This window comes from Hippocampus bargibanti, linkage group LG03 (assembly GCF_051943395.1).
Source record: "Hippocampus bargibanti isolate YZ-2025 linkage group LG03, ASM5194339v1, whole genome shotgun sequence".
In the NCBI taxonomy this organism is placed as follows: domain Eukaryota; kingdom Metazoa; phylum Chordata; class Actinopteri; order Syngnathiformes; family Syngnathidae; genus Hippocampus; species Hippocampus bargibanti.
Window position 1 is genome coordinate 7,262,159 of NC_142736.1, and position 18,973 is coordinate 7,281,131.

General features: G+C 43.8%; 1 protein-coding gene across 2 annotated transcripts in view; it reads right to left on the bottom strand.

Moving 5' to 3' along the window:
* shcbp1 (SHC SH2-domain binding protein 1) overlaps window positions 1-18,973 on the bottom strand; it is a 60,803-nt gene that overhangs the window by 36,341 nt on the left and 5,489 nt on the right. For both annotated transcript variants that reach the window (XM_088991773.1, XM_088991772.1), the window contains exon 3: window positions 1,382-1,497. In XM_088991773.1, the coding sequence (XP_088847899.1) occupies window positions 1,382-1,497 (116 nt within the window). The remainder of the gene's footprint in view (window positions 1-1,381; window positions 1,498-18,973) is intronic.

The following is an 18,973-nucleotide window of genomic DNA, read 5'->3' on the forward strand; positions in this document are numbered from 1 at the left end:
AGTGAAACATCTATCTATCTATCTATCTATAGTATGTATGTTTGTATGTTGCATGCATGTATTTATTTTTTTCATCTATGCCTCTATGTATTTATTTATTCATTCATTCAATCATCCATCCAATCTATCCATCCACCCACCTATGTATCTATCTATCAACCCATCTATCTACACACCCCGGCATCTATCTATCTATCTATCGATCGAGGTTAATATGACAATATGTCAATGTGTTGTTTTTAAGCAATGTTTTTTATTGAATACTATGATATACCAAACTGTTTACTGCGGTTTATAAATTTTATATCTTTTAGTGACGTTTTTATCTTTTTATACGCATTTCATATTAGATTTATATTCCTGTATAGCTGTACTGTATGTGTAATGTATATCAAACTGTTTACTGTAGTTTATTTATATTTATGAATTAAATACCTTTTAGTGTTGTTTTTATCATTTTATTCTCACAAATATATTTACAAAAAAGCCAAAACCTACATCGTCCTGGTTTCCGATTGATGTTTAAAGGACAACCGACACCACTTTTTTGTTTCCTAACTGACATCAGAAAAACGTTTTATAGCATCTAAAATACCCAAAACACGCAGGATGATATTTTTTTGTCAAAAGCAAAACACAAATAAAAATGACTTAAAGTGTCCAAAAACTACTTCAAATTGAACCCAGAAGTGGCCAGTTTCAGAAGGTCCCGCCCCCTTGTTCGTGATGTCACGCCAAGGCTTCTTGCCTTGCTCGAGAATCAAAACAATGGCTTCAGATTCAGAGAAGATGCTTTCTTGTTACTAATCCAGTTATGAATATGATTCAAATAGTTCTGAAGAGGAAAGCATAAGTGTTCAGAATCGATTAAATAAGTTATTCCGTGTCATTTTGAGGCATCTGGACAGAAATGTGGCATGCAGAAAATGCAAAAGATGGCGCCAAAGCGCATATCAGCGCATATCAAATAGTTGTCTTGGTGCAACACACCACGATTCACCATCCCGTTATTTATGTGTTTTCCTTTATGTGTTTCGCCATCAACACGGATCAACACGAAGTTTTCAGACCAAACAAAGTACTGCAAAATGCATTGTGTGTCGCTTTCTCGGTCAGGGGTGTTCCCTCCGTGACGTGATGTCAGGAATCGTCATCAACTCAAAAACAAGACTTCCTGAATATTCAGCGCGAGTCTTAAAACGTAAAATATAGCTATATGCGGTGGAATCTTTGTAAAATACGCTCAGTAGAAGTCATTTGAAGCGATTTTACAAATTATGGACACAACTTGTCCGGAGGCGTCGGTTGTCCATTAAATATTGATCAAATAGAACATTCATTTTGACTTGCAAATAACAGAAAACTACAGGAAACATCTCACCTCGACCAGAACATCAAACAACTCCGCAGACCACAGAGCTTGCCAACCGAACGACTGCACCACTTTTTGCAAATAGTCAGCAGTAAAGGACTTGACCTCTGAAGGTTTGCAGTCACCTAACCGTGAACAAGAAAAAAGAAGGCTTAATGAACATGTACATAAAAGCAAAAACATGTAAAACCATAACTATATGCCGGAATATTCAAGAAAAAAATATTTGTTTGGAATAACATGCCACACTAAAATATAATGCTTGAAATCAATTGTCACTTGTTTGGTGGGCCACAAGTATGGCAAAATTGTTATTTGTTCCATTTTTTTGTCATGCTTCAAATATTGCATTTGTTAGTTATGGTTATGTAAGAGTTACACCATTTGCCACAATTTTGAATGATTTTTCAGTCATCAATATGTAAATATCATAATATTTTCAATTTAAACATAATATAGTATCATAGAAACTATGATGTAAATGCTTGAAAAAGCAACACAAAAATACAGTAAAGTCTCGTTATATCGATATTCTAGGGAGTTGGAAAAAAATATCGATATAACCGGACTATCGATATATCCGATCCTGCACCAAACCGCAATAAAAGTGGGCAATAAATGGGGGATCTTTGATATGGCATGTAATTTTCTCCTTGAGTTCATGTATTGCGTATTTAGCATGCTTTTATACTGTAGTGAAGTGAAAAATAAATGTATGCATTAAGAAAAACAACTTTTTAATGACTACAGTAAAGATTCGTGATATCGATATTCTCGGGAGTCGGAAAAAATATCGATATAACCGATCCGGCGCACATGTAATTTTCTCCTTGCGTTCATAGAAATAGTATCGTAATAAGCGGTACTATCAATATAACCGATATCGTTATGAGACTTTACTGTATTTCCTATCTAAAATTCAACCAATGCAAAATCCTCACGTTCTATACACACGAGAAACCACGAGCACTAGCATGTACAGCATGCGAGCGATAAAAAGATATCTGAATACAACACAATTAAATACATGTATGGAAAACAAAAACTGCAACGTCTACGTTGATAAAGTATTCTGCGGCACGTCGAATTCTTTCGCAATTCTTGTTGGATTCTCCTCCACAGCCACTATTGCTTTGTAATTTGTTCCGATATCACAATTCTTACGTTTCCCCATGGTTGAAATTGGTGTTGAACAACTTTATATAAGAAGACTACAGTATTTTTCAGATGCTATTGCAGCAGTAATGAAAGATGTGAGCTCTGCTACATGAAAGCTGGTCACGTGACCAACTGTGTTACAGATACAGATTACGCTAATGGTGGTACTGTATTGAAATACTTAAGCAAATATCAATTCAGCTTTAAATTGCTTTTGTATCGATATAAGCAGACCAAATTGGATGGCGGGAGATGAAGAGGGCATCGTAGTAACCTGATTATCGTAATGACCGGGTATCGTACTGACTGGAACTAATAATATCATAAAAGACTAAAACTTAGCCGGGAAATGAAAATGGTATCGTAATATGCAGTACTATCGATATAACCAATATCAATATAACGAGACTTTACTGTAAGTGTACAGATAAAGCACAAATTTTCAGAACAATAAAAATACCCTAAGAATCATGAAACACTGGACATGATATTATTCTGTCCATTTGTGCCAATGGATGGTCCTCACATGAGATTAGCCTTGATGTTGAGAGTGGGGTGGGAGCTGTGCCTCATGGATGAGAGGTTGTGAATTTGGGACATCGTAGATGACACACATTGTCTGTAGTGTGCCATCGTCAGTAGTGAGAGAGATATAGAGAGAGATGTAAAGATAGATAGAGAAAGACAGATAGAGAGATAGAGATCTAGAGATAGAGGTAGAGATAGAGAGAGGTAGAGAGATAGAGAGGGTAGAGGTAGAGATAGGGGTAGAGAGATAGAGAGGTAGGTAGAGAGGTAGGTAGAGATAGAGAGATAGAAATAGAGATAGAGATAGAGAGAGAGATAGAAATAGAGATAGAGATAAATAGAGATAGAGAGATAGAGATGTAGAGGTAGAGATAGAGAGAGAGAGAGAGATGAAGAGAGAGAGAGAGAGAGAGAGAGAGATTTAGAGGTAGAGAGATAGAGGGTAGAGATAGAGAGATAGATTTAGAGATAGAGAAAGAGAGAGATAGAGAAAGAGAAAGAGAGAGAGAGACAGATAGACTGGACAGATAGAAAGTTAGACAGACAGACAGACAGACAGACAGACAGACAGACAGACAGATAGAAAGAGATAGAGAGAGAGATAGATAGAAAGAGATAGAGAGATAGAGATAGAAAGAGATAGAAAGAGATAGATAGATAGATAGATAGATAGATAGATAGATAGATAGATAGATAGATAGATATCTATCTATAGGAGTCCGAAAAAATATCGATATAACCGGGACTATCGATATATCGAGACTTTACTGTATATATATATATATATATATATATATATATATATATATATATATATATATATATATATATATATAACCGGGACTATCGATATATCGAGACTTTACTGTATATATATATATGTGTATATATAGTCTATATATATATATATATATATAAAAAATAAAAAAAAATCCTCGTCTCACCCACCATGGGTGGTGTCTGTCCCCATTTCAGCTCGGGTCCTCTACCAGAGGCCAGGAAGCTTGAGGGTTCTGCGCAGTATCCGTGCTGTTCCCAGCACTGCGCTTTTCTGGACCGAGATATCCGATGTTGTTCCCGGGATCTGTTGCAACCACTCGTCGAGTTTGGGGGTCACTGCCCCAAGTGCTCCGACCACCACAGGCACGACTGTCACCTTTACCTTCCAGGCTTTCTCCAGCTCCTCTCTGAGCCCTTGGTATTTCTCGATTTTCTCATGTTCCTTCTTTCTGATGTTCCCATCACTCGGGACCGCTACATCCACGACAACGGCTTTCCTTTCCCCTTTATCTATGACCACGATATCTGGTTGGTTGGCCATTACCATCTTGTCAGTCTGTATCTGGAAGTCCCACAGGATTTTTGCTCGGTCATTCTCCACCACCTTGGGAGGTGTTTCCCATTTTGACCTTGGGGTTTCCAGTCCATACTCCGCACAGATGTTTCGGTAGACTATGCCAGCCACCTGGTTATGGCGCTCCATGTAGGCTTTCCCTGCCAGCATCTTACACCCTGCAGTTACGTGTTGGATTGTCTCAGGTGCCTCTTTGCACAACCTACACCTTGGGTCTTGTCTGGTGTGGTATATCCTTGCCTCTATGGCTCTGGTGTTCAGGGCCTGTTCTTGGGCAGCCAGGATGAGTGCCTCTGTGCTGTCCTTTAGGCCAGCCCTCTCTAGCCACTGATAGGACTTCTTGAGATCAGCCACTTCTGCTATGGTTCGGTGGTACATCCCGTGTCGGGGCTTTTCCTCCCATGATTGTCCCTCTTCCAGCACCTCATCCTCTGTTCCCCATTGACTGAGACATTCTCTGAGTACATCATCCGTTGGAGCCTTCTCTTTGATGTATTCATGGAGCTTGGATGTTTCATCCTGGACAGTGGCTCTCACACTCACTAGTCCCCGGCCTCCTTCCTTACGGCTTGTGTACAGTCTCAGGGTGCTGGACTTGGGATGGAACCCTCCGTGCATGGTGAGGAGTTTTCGGGTCTTAACATCTGTGGTCTGAATCTCTTCCTTTGGCCACCTTATTATTCCTGCAGGGTATCTGATCACTGGCAGGGCATAGCTGTTTATTGCCCGGGTCTTGTTCTTGCCATTGAGCTGGCTTCTGAGGACTTGCCTCACCCGCTGGAGGTATTTGGTCGTACCCGCTTTCCTTGTTGCTAATTCGAGGTTGCCATTGGCCTGTGGTATACCGAGGTACTTGTAGCTGTTTTCAATGTCTGCTATTGTTCCTTCAGGGAGTGAGACCCCTTCAGTGTGAACTACCTTGCCCCTCTTCGTCACCATCCGACTACATTTCTCCAGCCCGAATGACATTCCGATATCACTGCTGTAGATCCTGGTTGTGTGGATCAGGGAGTCTATGTCCCTTTCGCTCTTAGCATACAGCTTGATGTCATCCATGTAGAGGAGGTGACTGATCGTAGCTCCATTTCTGAGGCGGTATCCATAGCCTGTCTTGGCGATTATCTGGCTGAGGGGGTTCAGTCCTATGCAGAACAGCAGTGGGGAGAGTGCATCACCTTGGTATATGCCACATTTGATGGACACTTGCGTTAGTGGCTTGCCATTGGCTTCAAGTGTGGTTTTCCACATCCTCATCGAGTTTGCAACGAAGGCTCTCAGGGTCCTGTTGACCTTATACAACTCCAAGTGTCCATGTATGTGGCATCGAGTCATATGCTATATATATATATATATATATATATATATATATATATATATATATATTGTGATGTCACGAGAGGCTGTGTCCTGGAGGGCAAATAAATCCCCCTAAGATGGCTCCACCCAGAGAGAGTCTTGGCCCCACCTGGTGGAAGGCAGCAATTAAACCCACACACCTGCAGCTGATCAGCGCTTGATTGGAAAGCAGGGCTCTTAAGACAGAGAGCCTCTGAGTGTGCAGCTTGGGAAAAGACAAGCTCGATTGCTGTGCTCTGTGGAGAAGTTGACTGCTGCGTGGAACTCATTGCCAGTTGGGACCACACGACTGGACACTGGATATGAACCTAGCTAAGGAGGCTAGGCTACATGACGAGGACGTCAAGAGGGGTGAGGCCTAGAGACTCTTGTAAAGAACTCTGTCTTCAGTTTTACCTCAGAAGAGACTTTATTTGGATTTAAGTAGCAGAAGAGACTTTATTTTGATAAGTATTGGAAGAGACACTATTCAAACCTTTGTTGCTTGTGAATTCCCCCTGGAACCCTTGATTAAAACCTTTTGTTTGTATCCAAACCTGTCGTCCATTGCACTTCTTGTCCCGTCCCGCTGAGAGCTAGCCTCTCATGATATCACAATATATATATATATATATATATATATATATATATATATATATATATATATATATATATATATATATATATATATATATATATAGAGAGAGAGAGAGAGAGAGAGAGAGAGAGAGAGAGAGAGAGAGAGAGAGAGAGAGAGATCGTGAACCACTGGACGTGATGTTGGAGCTGTGCCTCAGGGATGGGAGGTTTTGAATTTGGGACAAATCATCAGTAGTGTGCCAAAGAATCATTGGGTGTTTCAGCCTTTTAATTACTAGACACCCTCATCGATGGTGGCCAGCGACAGGTTGATCACGCCTGCGCTTGTGTCCCATGCCCAATCAGATATTCAGAAGCTGGTAGGGGGGGGGGGGTCTTAGGTTGCTGACCTATGAGCCCAACAAGGGTCCTTCCTCTTCATCCAGAGCCAGTGGCTGCTTCTTTCTGCCGCTCCAGAGAGTGACCTAACTGTGTGCCGCAGAGCCTGTCCATGGATACCCAGGTCTTTTAGCAGCCTGATCCAACTTCAATTGGATATACCTTGGTTTTCCATCCCCGCTGTTGCGCATCCACTGCGAGTTCTGTGTAGCGCAGCTTCTTGCGCTCATAGGCCTCTTCAACAGAGTTTTCCCACGGGACTGTGAGTTCTGCGATGTAGACACCCTTGAGTGACGAGGACCAGAGCACCAAGTCTGGTCTGAGGGTGGTGGCTGCAATCTCCGCTGGGAAAACCAATTGCTGGCCAATGTCAACCCGCATCTCCCAATCGCAGGCCCCGGATAGCTGTCCAACTTCTGGTTTGGCAGTAGGATGGTTGGGCTTTTCCTGTCCCTCTCGGATGAAGGTCAATGGTGCTGTGCTGGACGTGGTGGCTCGCATTGGCAAGGAGTTGATGGTATTCCTCTTGCTCTCAAGGACAACTGCCAAACTCTTTAGGACCTGGTTGTGCCTCCAGGTGTAGCGGCCTTGTGTGAGGCTGGTCTTACAACCGGTCAGGATGTGTTTGAGAGTTCCTGGCGTTCAACAGAGGTCACAGGTTGGATCTTCGCCATACCATTGCTGGAGGTTTTTTGGAGATGGGAGCACGTCATTGATAGCTCTGATGATGAATCTGATGTTGCTTGCCTCCATTTTCCAGAGATCCTTCCAGCTGAGCCTTCTCTTCTCCAGGCCTTCCCACCTCATCCATTGTCCCTGCTTGGCAAGAGAGACAGCCCGTGCAGTTCTTTCAGCGTCCTCTTGGCGGCGCACCTCTGCTATCACCATTTTTCTTCTTTCCGATGTTGAAGCCTTACGCCAAGAAGGTTTGTTTGTAAGGCCAAACTCCCCTCTTCCGAGCTGAACGTGTCCCACAATGTCGCTGTGCCTTAGGGCTGCTGTGGCCTGCTGCACTGCAATGGATGGCGTCCATTTCCGTCCCGTTGATGGGGGGGTGCAGCTTGACTGATCTTCCGGTCTCTGGAGTCTGTGAGGGTCATCTGAAGTCTCACTTTAGCGCACTTGTACTCTACCTATCTAAAACAGTTTTTGATCCCAGAACTCTTGTCAATTAACCTCGCTCGATCTTCATACTTCTTTTCTAACACTTTCGCCATCGTACACAACGTGTCTCATGCGCCATTAACACCAGGGACCTGTCGAGTTACACGACAGATTGTGAAAAACGATGGGTAAGCATGTCGAGGCTGAAACTCGATTTACCGCTAATCCGATAGTGTTATTATACAGCATAACTCGCTTGTACAATCAAGTCATCCGCCGCGAACACATTTTAATGTTCATGTCACAGAACGGAAATGTTTACACTATGATGAGCTCAAATACAGTATATGATAGTTGTGCTTGCACTTAGATTCTAAGGTGGAGTCCCACCCTCCCACACACACGCGAACCGAGACTCCGCGGAAGGCGGGCGATTGAAACACTGCCCATACCCTGCCCACCCCCACCTCCGAAGTTTTCTTAATGGATTTGCACTTTTCTTTAGAATGATCATTTTGGCCTGAGAAAGTCGGAAATCTGCCGATCGGCAATAAATTCTCATCCCTGAGTCATGGCCAGGCCGCGGATGCCGTCAGGGGACACTCCCCCTGATCTCGTCGCAGCGGTCCCACGCACCCGCGTGCCGACGCCCAAGCACCTCGGCTCTAGTCCTGGCCGCACCCAGAACACTTCCCCCCTCCGGTGCCATCACATGGTCGATTGTTGACCGAGAGTGAGATGCTGCCTGGCCAAAATTGTCGTACGCGTTGCCGGTCTGCTAGGGCGTTGCGGTGCCAGGTGTAGAATTTAAATGAAAAAAAAAGGGTCTGGCGGGCTGGTGGCCACCATCCCCGATGAGCTGAGGAGGATAAACGTGGATATCGGACCAAAACGATCGCCACAGAAGGAGGAGAAAGTACCGACATGTTCTCCCATCCGTCATTATGGAATGTAGGATCACGACCGAACAAGATGGACGAGTTAGCGGCGCTAACGTAACACCAGACGGAGGCCAGCTTGCTACTCGTCATGGTGACATGTCTATCGACAATTACTCCAGACAGACAAGCTGAGTTGGAGGGATTCCAACTTGTATGGGCGGACAACAATGCATGGAGCGGTAAGCAGAAAGGAGGGGTAACTGCTGTGTTTGTGAACCACAAATGGTGCAATCCTGGGCACATCACGGTCAAAGAAAAACTCTGCACTCGGGACATTGAGCTGCTAGCCCTTAGCCTCCAGTCGCATTATCTGCTCACACGTCATAACTGTCACGGCGTACATTCGCCCCACAGCAAATGGGGGCACAGCCTCTGATGCCTTCATGACTGTCGTAAACAGGCTGCAAACCCAGTCCCTCAACGCCCGATTTATTATCTCTGGGGACTTCAACCATGTCTCTCTGCAATCCTCCCTTCCAACATTCACACAGTATGTAACCTGTGCGACCAGAGACAAAGACATCTTCGACTTGTTCTATTCAAATACTAAGGATGCGTACATACCCGACTCTCTCCCCCCTCTTGGAAGAGCAGACTACAATATGGTGTATCTCCAGCCTGTGTACAAACCCCTGGTGCACAAGCAACTAGCTGTGACACAACACAAACTGGTCCACAGAGGCTGAAAAGGACTGCTGGACTGGTTTGATTCAACCAGGTGGGGGCTCTTCACAGATTTATGGGAAGGACATTTAAAGAGAAAAACAAGGACTGGGCAGATGAACGAAACCACTTTTTCGACAGTTCACCCTCAACCACAACTCTGCCTCCTGGTTCCTGCCTTTCTGGCACAACCGTGCAGGTGAGGAACCAACTGAGGAGGATGAAAGCGAAAAAGGCAGCAGGTCCAGACAACATCAGTTTCCGACTCGTCAGAACCTGCTCCTATCAGGTGTGTGTCATTGTCCAGCACATGTTCAACCTGAGCCTGAAGCTGGGCAGAGTGCCACAGCTGTGGAAAACATCATGCCTGGTCCCAGTGCCCAAGATTGCCAACCAGAAGGAGCTAAACAGCTACAGAATGGTGGCGCTGACGTCTCACCTGATGAAGACGCTGGAGCTACAGTTTGTCGACCAGCCCAGCATCGGTGTGGATGCCATAATCTACCTCATCCACTCTGCGCTGCTACACCTGCAGAATGCTGGGCGCATGGTGAGGATTACATTCTTCGATTTCTGCAGCGCCTTTAACACCATTCAGCCCAATTTACTGGGGGACAAGCTGCGGCATAACAGAGTGGACCACTCCTTGACACTTTAGATTAGTTTGTGAGGACAAACCGGCCCCAGTACGCGAGGGCAAAGAACTTTGAGTCAGACAGGCTTCTTTGCAACATTGGAGCGAGGCAGGGGACAGTCCTGGCTCCATTCCTGTTCACCCTCTACACCTCGGACTTCAACTACAGCACTCCAACCTGCCACCTTCATAAGTTTTCTGATGACTGAGCCATTGTCGGCCTCATTACAGAGGGAGATGATTGGGAGTACAGGGGACTGACCAAGCACTTCGTGGAATGGTGCTAGCAGAATCACCTCCAGATCAACACTGCGAAAACCAAGGAGTTGGTTGTAGATTTCTGCAGGAAACAATCCTCACCTGCACCATTTAACAACCAGGGTATGGATATAGCGAGGGTTACTTTCTACAAGTACCTGGGTGTTATTCTCAACAATAAACTGGACTGGACTACAAACACGGATGTCCTTATCAAAAAGGGACAATTACCTCTTCCTACTCAGGAAACTGAACCTTTTGGGGTTCAGGGGTCACACCTGAAGACTTTCTATGACTGTGGTCGCTTCAACCATCCACTACGGAATTGTCTGCTGGTCAGGGACCATCATCACCCAGGACAGGAAAAGACTGGAGCGCGTGGTCAAGAGGGTCAGTTCTGCCCTGGGCTGCTCGCTGGACTCTCTGAAGTAGGTGGGCAACAGACGCACTCTAGCTCAACTAAAAGCTATGATGGACAGGCCCTCCCACACCTTCCTTTCCACCCTGACAGCACTGGGTAGCTACTTCAGCCAGAGAGTGTTACATCCGCGCTGCAAGAAGGAGAGGTACCAACGCTCGATCCTACCGACTGCTGTTAGGCTTCTTAATAATCCCGTGAAAAAAAAACCTGGACTCTTTCAATAGCACAGCCACGTTAAGTCGACTCAATACAATTACATGTATCAAATATGCATTTTTATACTTACACTATGTACAGTTCTTTATGAAACATTTTTGCAGTTATAAATTTCAGTCATCTGACATTTCTTTTATGCATAGAATACTTTGTTTTTTATCCTCCACCCACCACCACCTTCAAATTGCTGGTGTGGATTGCAAATTTCCCCAATGTGGGAGTAATAAAGGCTACGGTCACAGGGGGTGGTGGAGCCTATCCCAACTGTCTTCAGGCAAGAGGCGGGGGACACCGTGAAACGGTGCCTGCCAGTCACAAGGCACAAAGAGACCAACCACCATCTGCCCTCACATTCACATCGATGGACAATTTGGAGTGTTCACTCAGCCTGCCATGTACAGTACGTGATTAAGGATAGAGATGGCAATGTACTAACAGGTGCCAGTAGTGTGATGGCAAGATGGAAAGAGTACTTTGAAGAATTGATGAATGAGGAAAATGAGAAGGAACAAAGAGTAGAAGACGTGACTGTTGTGGACCAAGACGTAGCAAACATTAGCAAGGATGAAGTGAGGAGGGCGCTGAAGAGGATGAAGGGAGGAAAGGCACTCGGTCCTGATGATTTACCAATCGAGGTATGGAAGTGTCTTGGAGAGGTGGCGGTGGTGTTCCTGACCGGGTTATTCAACAAGATCTTAGATGGTGAACAGATGCCTGAAGAATGGAGACGAAGTGTACTCGTGCCCATTTTTAAGAACAAAGGAGATGTGCAGAGTTGTACTAACTGCAGAGGAATAAAGTTGATGAGCCATACAATGAAACTCTGGGAAAGAGTAGTTGAAGCTAGACTAAGAGCAGAAGTGAACATTTGTGAGCAGCAGTTTGGCTTCATGCCAAAAAAAGAGTACGACAGATTCAGTGTTTGCTTTAAGAATACTGATAGAGAAGTACAGAGAAGGTCAGAAGGAATTGCATTGTTTATTTGTAGATCTGGAGAAAGCATATGACAGGGTGCCCAGAGAAGAGTTGTGGTATTGCATCAGAAAGTCTGGAGTGACAGAAAAGTATGTCAGAGCGGTGCAAGACATGTATCATGACTGTAAGACAGTTGTGAGATGTGCTGTCGGTGTGACTGAGGAATTCAAGGTGGAGGTGGGACTCCATCAGGGGTCAGCTCTGAGTCCCTTCTTGTTTGCTATGGTGATGGACAGGCTGACAGACGATGTTAGACAAGAATCTCCTTGGACAATGATGTTTGCAGATGACATTGTGATCTGTAGCGAGAACAGGGAAGAGGTGGCAGAGAAACTAGAGGTGTAGAGGTGACGGAATATATGTGTGTGAATGAGAGGGATCCAAGTGCAAGAGTGATGCTACAGGGAGAAGAGATAAAGAGGGTGGAGGATTTTAAGTACTTGGGGTCAACTGTCCAGAGCAATGGAGAGTGTGGAAAAGAGGTGAAGAAGCGTGTCCAGGCAGGCTGGAGCGGCTGGAGAAAAATGTCGGGTGTGATGTGTGATAGAAGGGTTTCAGCTCGGATTAAAGGAAAAGTGTATAAAACAGTGGTGAGACCAGCCATGATATTTGGACTGGAGACAGTGCCACTGAAGAAAAGAGAGGAAGCAGAGCTGGAGGTAGCAGAGCTGAAGATGTTGAGGTTTTCTTTGGGAGTGATCAGGTTAGATAGGATCAGGAATGAGTACATTAGAGGGACAACTCATATTAGAGGCTTTGCAGAGAAAGTCAGAGAGGCCAGACTGAGATGGTTTGGACATGTCCAGAGGAGAGAGAATGAATATATCGGGAGAAGGATGCTGGATGGATGCCAGGCAGGAGACCGAGAGGAAGGCCGAAGAGGAGGTTTATGGATGTGGTCAAAGAGGACATGAAGGTAGCTGGTGTGAGAGAAGAGGATGCACAAAACCAGGATAGATGGAGGACATTGATTCGCTGTGCCGACCCGAGGGGAAAGCCGAAAGGAAAAGAAGAGGAGAAGATTCAGAATAATGCATTCAAACAGATCACCAACATTAACGCCTTCGCCAACTATTTTTTTTGTAAAAAAACATTCCTTTTTTACTATATTATCGATGTTCGAAATGGTATCGTTGATGCTGGATATGAAAACAAATTTCAAATCCTGCCCAGTTTGTTCAGCAAACGATTGGTCTCTACCAGAAAAGAGTCAATAATTGTTTTATCAAGACTGAATAATTCAAATGGACTCAGCTCTGATGGGTTTTCATTAATCGTTATTCCAGGATTTCCTGGGAAAGGATAAGCTCCTCTGTCAACTTGAGGCTTCTACAAGCTCCGCACACCCCACTCCTCTTCTCCACTTGTCGAGAAATAGTCATTGTCCGATGAACTGGCAGAGTTATCGGAAATATTCAAGCTTCTGAAGGAAGGTTCAGATTCACTATCATCCAATGAACTATACCAGAGGTAGGCAAACTACAGCCCGCGGGGCAGTCCCGGCCCGTTGGCCTTTTAAATCCGGCCTGCCAAAGGTTGTACACAACTGAGGTTTGATGTGATTGACTACATTCATTTAATTCATTTGGACTTGTAATGACAGGCATTTAAATGTCAGGTGTTACTTCAAGTTGCAGAAGACAGGGAGGCAGGGGGGGAGAGAGAGAGAGAGAGAGAGAGAGAGAGAGAGAGAGAGAGAGAGAGAGAGAGAGAGAGAGAGAGAGAGAGAGAGAGAGAGAGAGAGAGAGAGAGAGAGAGAGAGAGAGAGAGAGAGAGAGAGAGATCGAGGAAGAAAACTTTCCAAACTAGGTTTAAAAAATATATATGCATTAAAACGGTGACATGCAAGTGACTCTTGATTGCAGTGAATTTTACTGGAATTGCGAAGGTTTTTAATTGTGTGAATTTACATTAACATCATGTAGATCGTGGTATCCAAGCGAAGAACAGTAATTACGCGGAATGGGAAGTGAGATGTATCTGATTATTCAAAGCTGTTTACAAAGTATGAAACATTCAGGAGAGACTTTGAGTCGGATCATCTCAAATTTACGAAACTTTAACATACAAGGATGAGAATGGTTTGACTGTGATCATGTTAAAAACCATTGAAAACTGAAGCGTTCCGTGGTTGGCTTCAAATGTTTGTGTATGACATTAGCTGAGCAATGCTGTCATGTGTGGTGATGGCAGGGATCTATAGTTGGGCGTGGAAAGAAAACCACCAGATCTCTTACTCATCTCGTAGCAAATAGTCCAAATGATGTTATATTCTGTATAAATATTTTGTATAGACTTTTAGAAATGTGTACTGCACACTGCAGTTTTTGGGCAATATAACATTTTGTTGCTTGTGTTGTAGCACTTGTATGTCATGAATATACTTGGACGTTCATACCGGACATACACTGTACCGTTGTTTCACTGTTCTCATTAATAAAAGTATGTTACTACCTGAATGTTTTTTCTGATGATTTTTTATATGGACTCAAAAACACATGCAGTTTTTTTTTATATGTACCGTATCTTGTGCTGATGCAGCCTGCCGGTCAAATTTTTGGAATGAATGTGGCCCCCAAGCAAAAAACTTTGCTCATCCCTGAACTAGACATTTGCGTGTAACTGTAGGGGGTTAGAAACGACCTCTGTTATTGTATGTTAGTCGATTAGACTACCAAGTCAGGAGAGGGCGCTACGCGCCTGTGAATGGAACAGAGGAAGGCGATGTAGGCTCAGCTCACGCATGCGCAGTTGTCATAAATGCCGTTGTGTGAAGCTGATTAACACGGTTGTCTCGTGTCGTCTTTCCTCGTCGTTCACAGGTATTCAAAATAATAAGTGTTAGACATTCTCAAGATGTTAAAGTAATTGGGGACTTATTGGGCGATGCTAGATATGAAACCTTGTTTGTGGCTTTGATGAATATTTTGTGGCTTTGATGAATTTGGATTTTTGGATGTCAATTGTAGTTCCCAGTACAACACACACGAGCGGGCAGACGTGCATAAGCATGTGCGAATGTGGAGGATATATACAATGTATAGATGTTGAATGTATAGATCTACACATGAATGTATTCTGATATTGAAATTGCTGAATTGATGTTTTGATGAGTTGTCATAAATGCCGTTGTGTGAAGCTGATTAACACGGTTGTCTCGTGTCGTCTTTCCTCGTCGTTCACAGTGCTACCTGCCTGTGACGCGTTTGAACCGACTCAGGTACCCCCTAGGCCTGAGGCCGGTTACATAACGCTTGAAAATTGTACAAAAAAATGTATGCAAATGCGGATACAAACAACAGCGTTACGACGACGGCAAGTCAGAGGAAGTCTCTCCCCTGCCAATGCCCGAAGACGGCTGGGATAGGCTCCAGCACCTCCCGCGGCCTGAGTGAAGAATTAGTTGTGCGGAAGATGAATGGTGCTCCTGAGTTAACCCCTTCCCCGGCAGAAACAATTATACAGACGCGCCCCACCTTACGAACAAGTACACTTCGAGCGGTCATTTTTAAGGTGAATTTGTTAATAAGTTGCTTCAGTGCTGTATTTTGTATGGAATATATGTTTAAGTCAAACACTGAAAGGGGAAGTATAAAACACAGATGCTCTAACAGTCGTAAAATAAATTCATACCGACTGTAGGACGACGACCTATCCTTAGGTCTTCAGTAAGCCATTACTGAAGCTGCCGGCACATAATTCAGTAATTACGGGCCACCATGACTTTTTGTTATGCATCGCGTGCTCCTGGAGCATCAACTGGGAAGAGGGATTTTCTTCCCGCCCGCATACTCAACACAGCCAATAGTAAACAATCTTGACGCCTCCTCTGCAGAGTGTCAACTGGGGATATTCCATGTTGTCAATTGTAAACAAGCTTGGCGGATTGGGGCCTGAACTCGTTGGCAGCACGTCAGCATGTCATGCCATGCCACCATTGTGTGTCGCGAGCGGCGGTGCCGCCCCAGCTGTCAACTCGCACATGACAATTTTGCCGTCATTAGTTACGTGAAAGCATCGACTAAATAACACCTTTGTGTAAAGTTTACACAACACTGTAAAGCTTTTAGGCGAAGGATGGTGGCAATGGTGCAAATGAAGAATGTTACTCGCAGGGAAGTGACACACAGCGTGACGGATGTGTCAGGCTGAGATTCACATGACAGCCGCGGTGTGCACATGTGACGCCACAAACGCACACCTCGTTCATGTTTCTCACATCGAATAAATAACGCCTTTGTGTAAACTTTACACAAAGGCGTTATTTAGTCGATGCTTTCACGTGACTAATGACACGTTTTATTCCACGTCCGTGGAATCATCAGACTCGCGCCTTTTTTTTAAATAAAATTTCTGCCAGCACCTACGGGACTCGGAGTGGATGCAGATGACATTGAGGAGCTTGTTGCTGACCATAATGAGGTCCTCAACAGAGGAATTGATTTGTGCAGGCTTTTATTGAACAGTTCCATCCAGAAAAGGCTATGAGAATCATCAACATGATGAATGATAATGTGATGTCTCAGTTTCGTAAGACCTTACAAGTCAGAAAGCAGCAGGTGTCAATAAAGAGCCATCAACGACCATCACAAATGTAAATAAAGTGATATTATACAGTGCAGTGTATTTTTTTCATTACAATACAATAGCACATTTATTATACATAGAATAAGGTATGTTGTGTGTAGTTTTAAAGTTTATTTAGTTGAAAAGTATATTTTATGGAAACCTGGGAACAGATTATTCCCATTTTAATGGTTTCCTGTGGGAATTTTTTTGTGTGTTTTGGGTATTTTAGATGCTATAAAACATTTTTCTGATGTCAGTTAAACAAAAAAGTGACGTCGGTTGTCCTTTAAACATCAATCGGAAACCAGGACGATGTAGGTTTTGGCTTTTTTGTAAATATATTTGTAAATTTAAAAAATTAAAGGACAAGACACCTCCGGACAAGTTGTGTCCATAATTTGTAAAAAAAAAAAAAATCACTTCAAATGACTTCTACTGAGCGTATTTTACAAAGATTCCACCGCATACAGCTATATTTTACGTTTTCGAAGACTCGAGCTCAAATTCGGGAAGTCTTGTTTTCGAGATGACGATCCCCACGTGACGTCACGTTTGGAACGCCCATGACCGAGAAAGCGACACACAATGCATTTTGCGGTACTTTGTTTAGTCTGAAAACTTCGTGTTGATCCGTGTTGATGCCGAAATTAGAAGGAAAACACATAACGCGATGGTGAATCGTTGTGTGTTGCACCAAGACTACTATTTGATACAAGCTGACACAAATTCCCAGCAAACAAATCAGCCCATTTCCAATGGAGCTTGGGCGCCATCTTCTGCATTTTCTGGGTGCTACATTGCTGTCATTGATGGCTCGAATTGATATGAGAGGACTCCTTTAATCGATTGCAAACATTTATGCTTTTCTCTTCAGAACTATTTGAATCAGGGGTGGTCAATTAATTTTTATCAGGGGCCGCATGCGTCTGTGTAAGCTCTCAGTAGTACAGGAGTGGTCCATCGATGAGAAGGTTTCTTCAGCCGTCATCTGTACAAAAGTGAAACCTCACTTTTGTACAGATGACGGCTGAAGAAACCTTCTCATCCAGGGGCCGCATGAGAAACCTGAATTGTGTAAGAGGGCCACCAACTTCTTTCATTGTAAATTCTCAAATTAAATATTTTGAATAGCTGGTACTGATAATCAGAAGAATAAAGCACTCTGTAAATATGTATATTAGGTTATGTGAAATTGTGGTGTATTGGTTAAATTAGAAAAACAATTATTGAACCAGTGCAATTTATTTTTAACTTGTTAATCTCCACAAACAATAACTTGTAATGTTTTCCACCTCATGTTACCTCTTCAGTGAGAATAATCCAGTCTGTTCTGGGCTTGAACAAGGGCATTGAAATCTGGCGGAATGTCTGAAGTGGCTATCCGAAGGACAGCTGAGAGGTGGTCATCAGTCATAGAGGATCTGTGTTTGGATTTGTTGAACTTCATAACTGAGAATGTCTGTTCACAATGATAGGTAGATCCAAAGAGGACATAACTTGTCCTGACGGCTGCATCTCTGGGAGTGTGAAGTTTAGTGAAACATCCTTGTTGGGTTTGTAGTTTTGCAAGCAATGCATCAGACACCCTTGCACGCTCTTCACCAGACAGATTTCTGTATTTATATTCATGCTTGGTCGTGTAGTGGTGATTCAATTTATATTATTTAAACACAGCAACCTGTGTACCACAGATTAAGCACACTGCTTTACCTGTAATTTCTGTAAAGAAATATTTGACAGTCCATGTCTTGTTGAAAATACGGCATTCGTTATCAACTTTTCTTTTCTTGGGGTGTGCCGACATCTTGAGCCTTGAGGGTAACCTGGCGAACAGAATCGCCTTCACTCACTTCCGTGTATACACAAGACTCTCGCGTATATACACGTAAGACGTAGAGTCTACGTCGTGCATACGTAATGACCTAACGCTTTTCAAAATAAAAGTTAAATCATTTTTTTGTTTAATTTATGGCGTTTATGATTGGCCTCACGTGGGCCGGACAGGGACGTACAAAGGGCCGGATGTGGCCCGCGGGCCGTAATTCATAACTAGTAACAAGAAAGAATCTTCTCTGAATCTGAAGCCATTGTTTTGATTGTCGAGCAAGGCAAGCCAAGCCGTTGGTGTGACATCACGAACAAGGGGGCAGGACCTTCTGAAACTGGCCACTTGCGGGTTCAATCTGAAGTAGTTTTTGGACACTAAGTCCAAGATGGCGGCGCGTGCACACGCAGCGGCTCCTCTCTCTCCCGGCAAATTGTTTTTTTCGTGTTTATTATGTTTGTCTCACTCGTGTAAATGTCCGTCTCCGTCTGCCTCGCTACACCCAAGGCGTACCTACTCCCGTGAGGTTCTGCTCGACATTGGCAGTTCATTTTTAAAACCAAAACCAGCTGAAGCAGAAGTGCTACGCAAGCATGGATTGCTCAGAGTCGGCTCGTCCACTAACCCCCACTCTTCCACCGA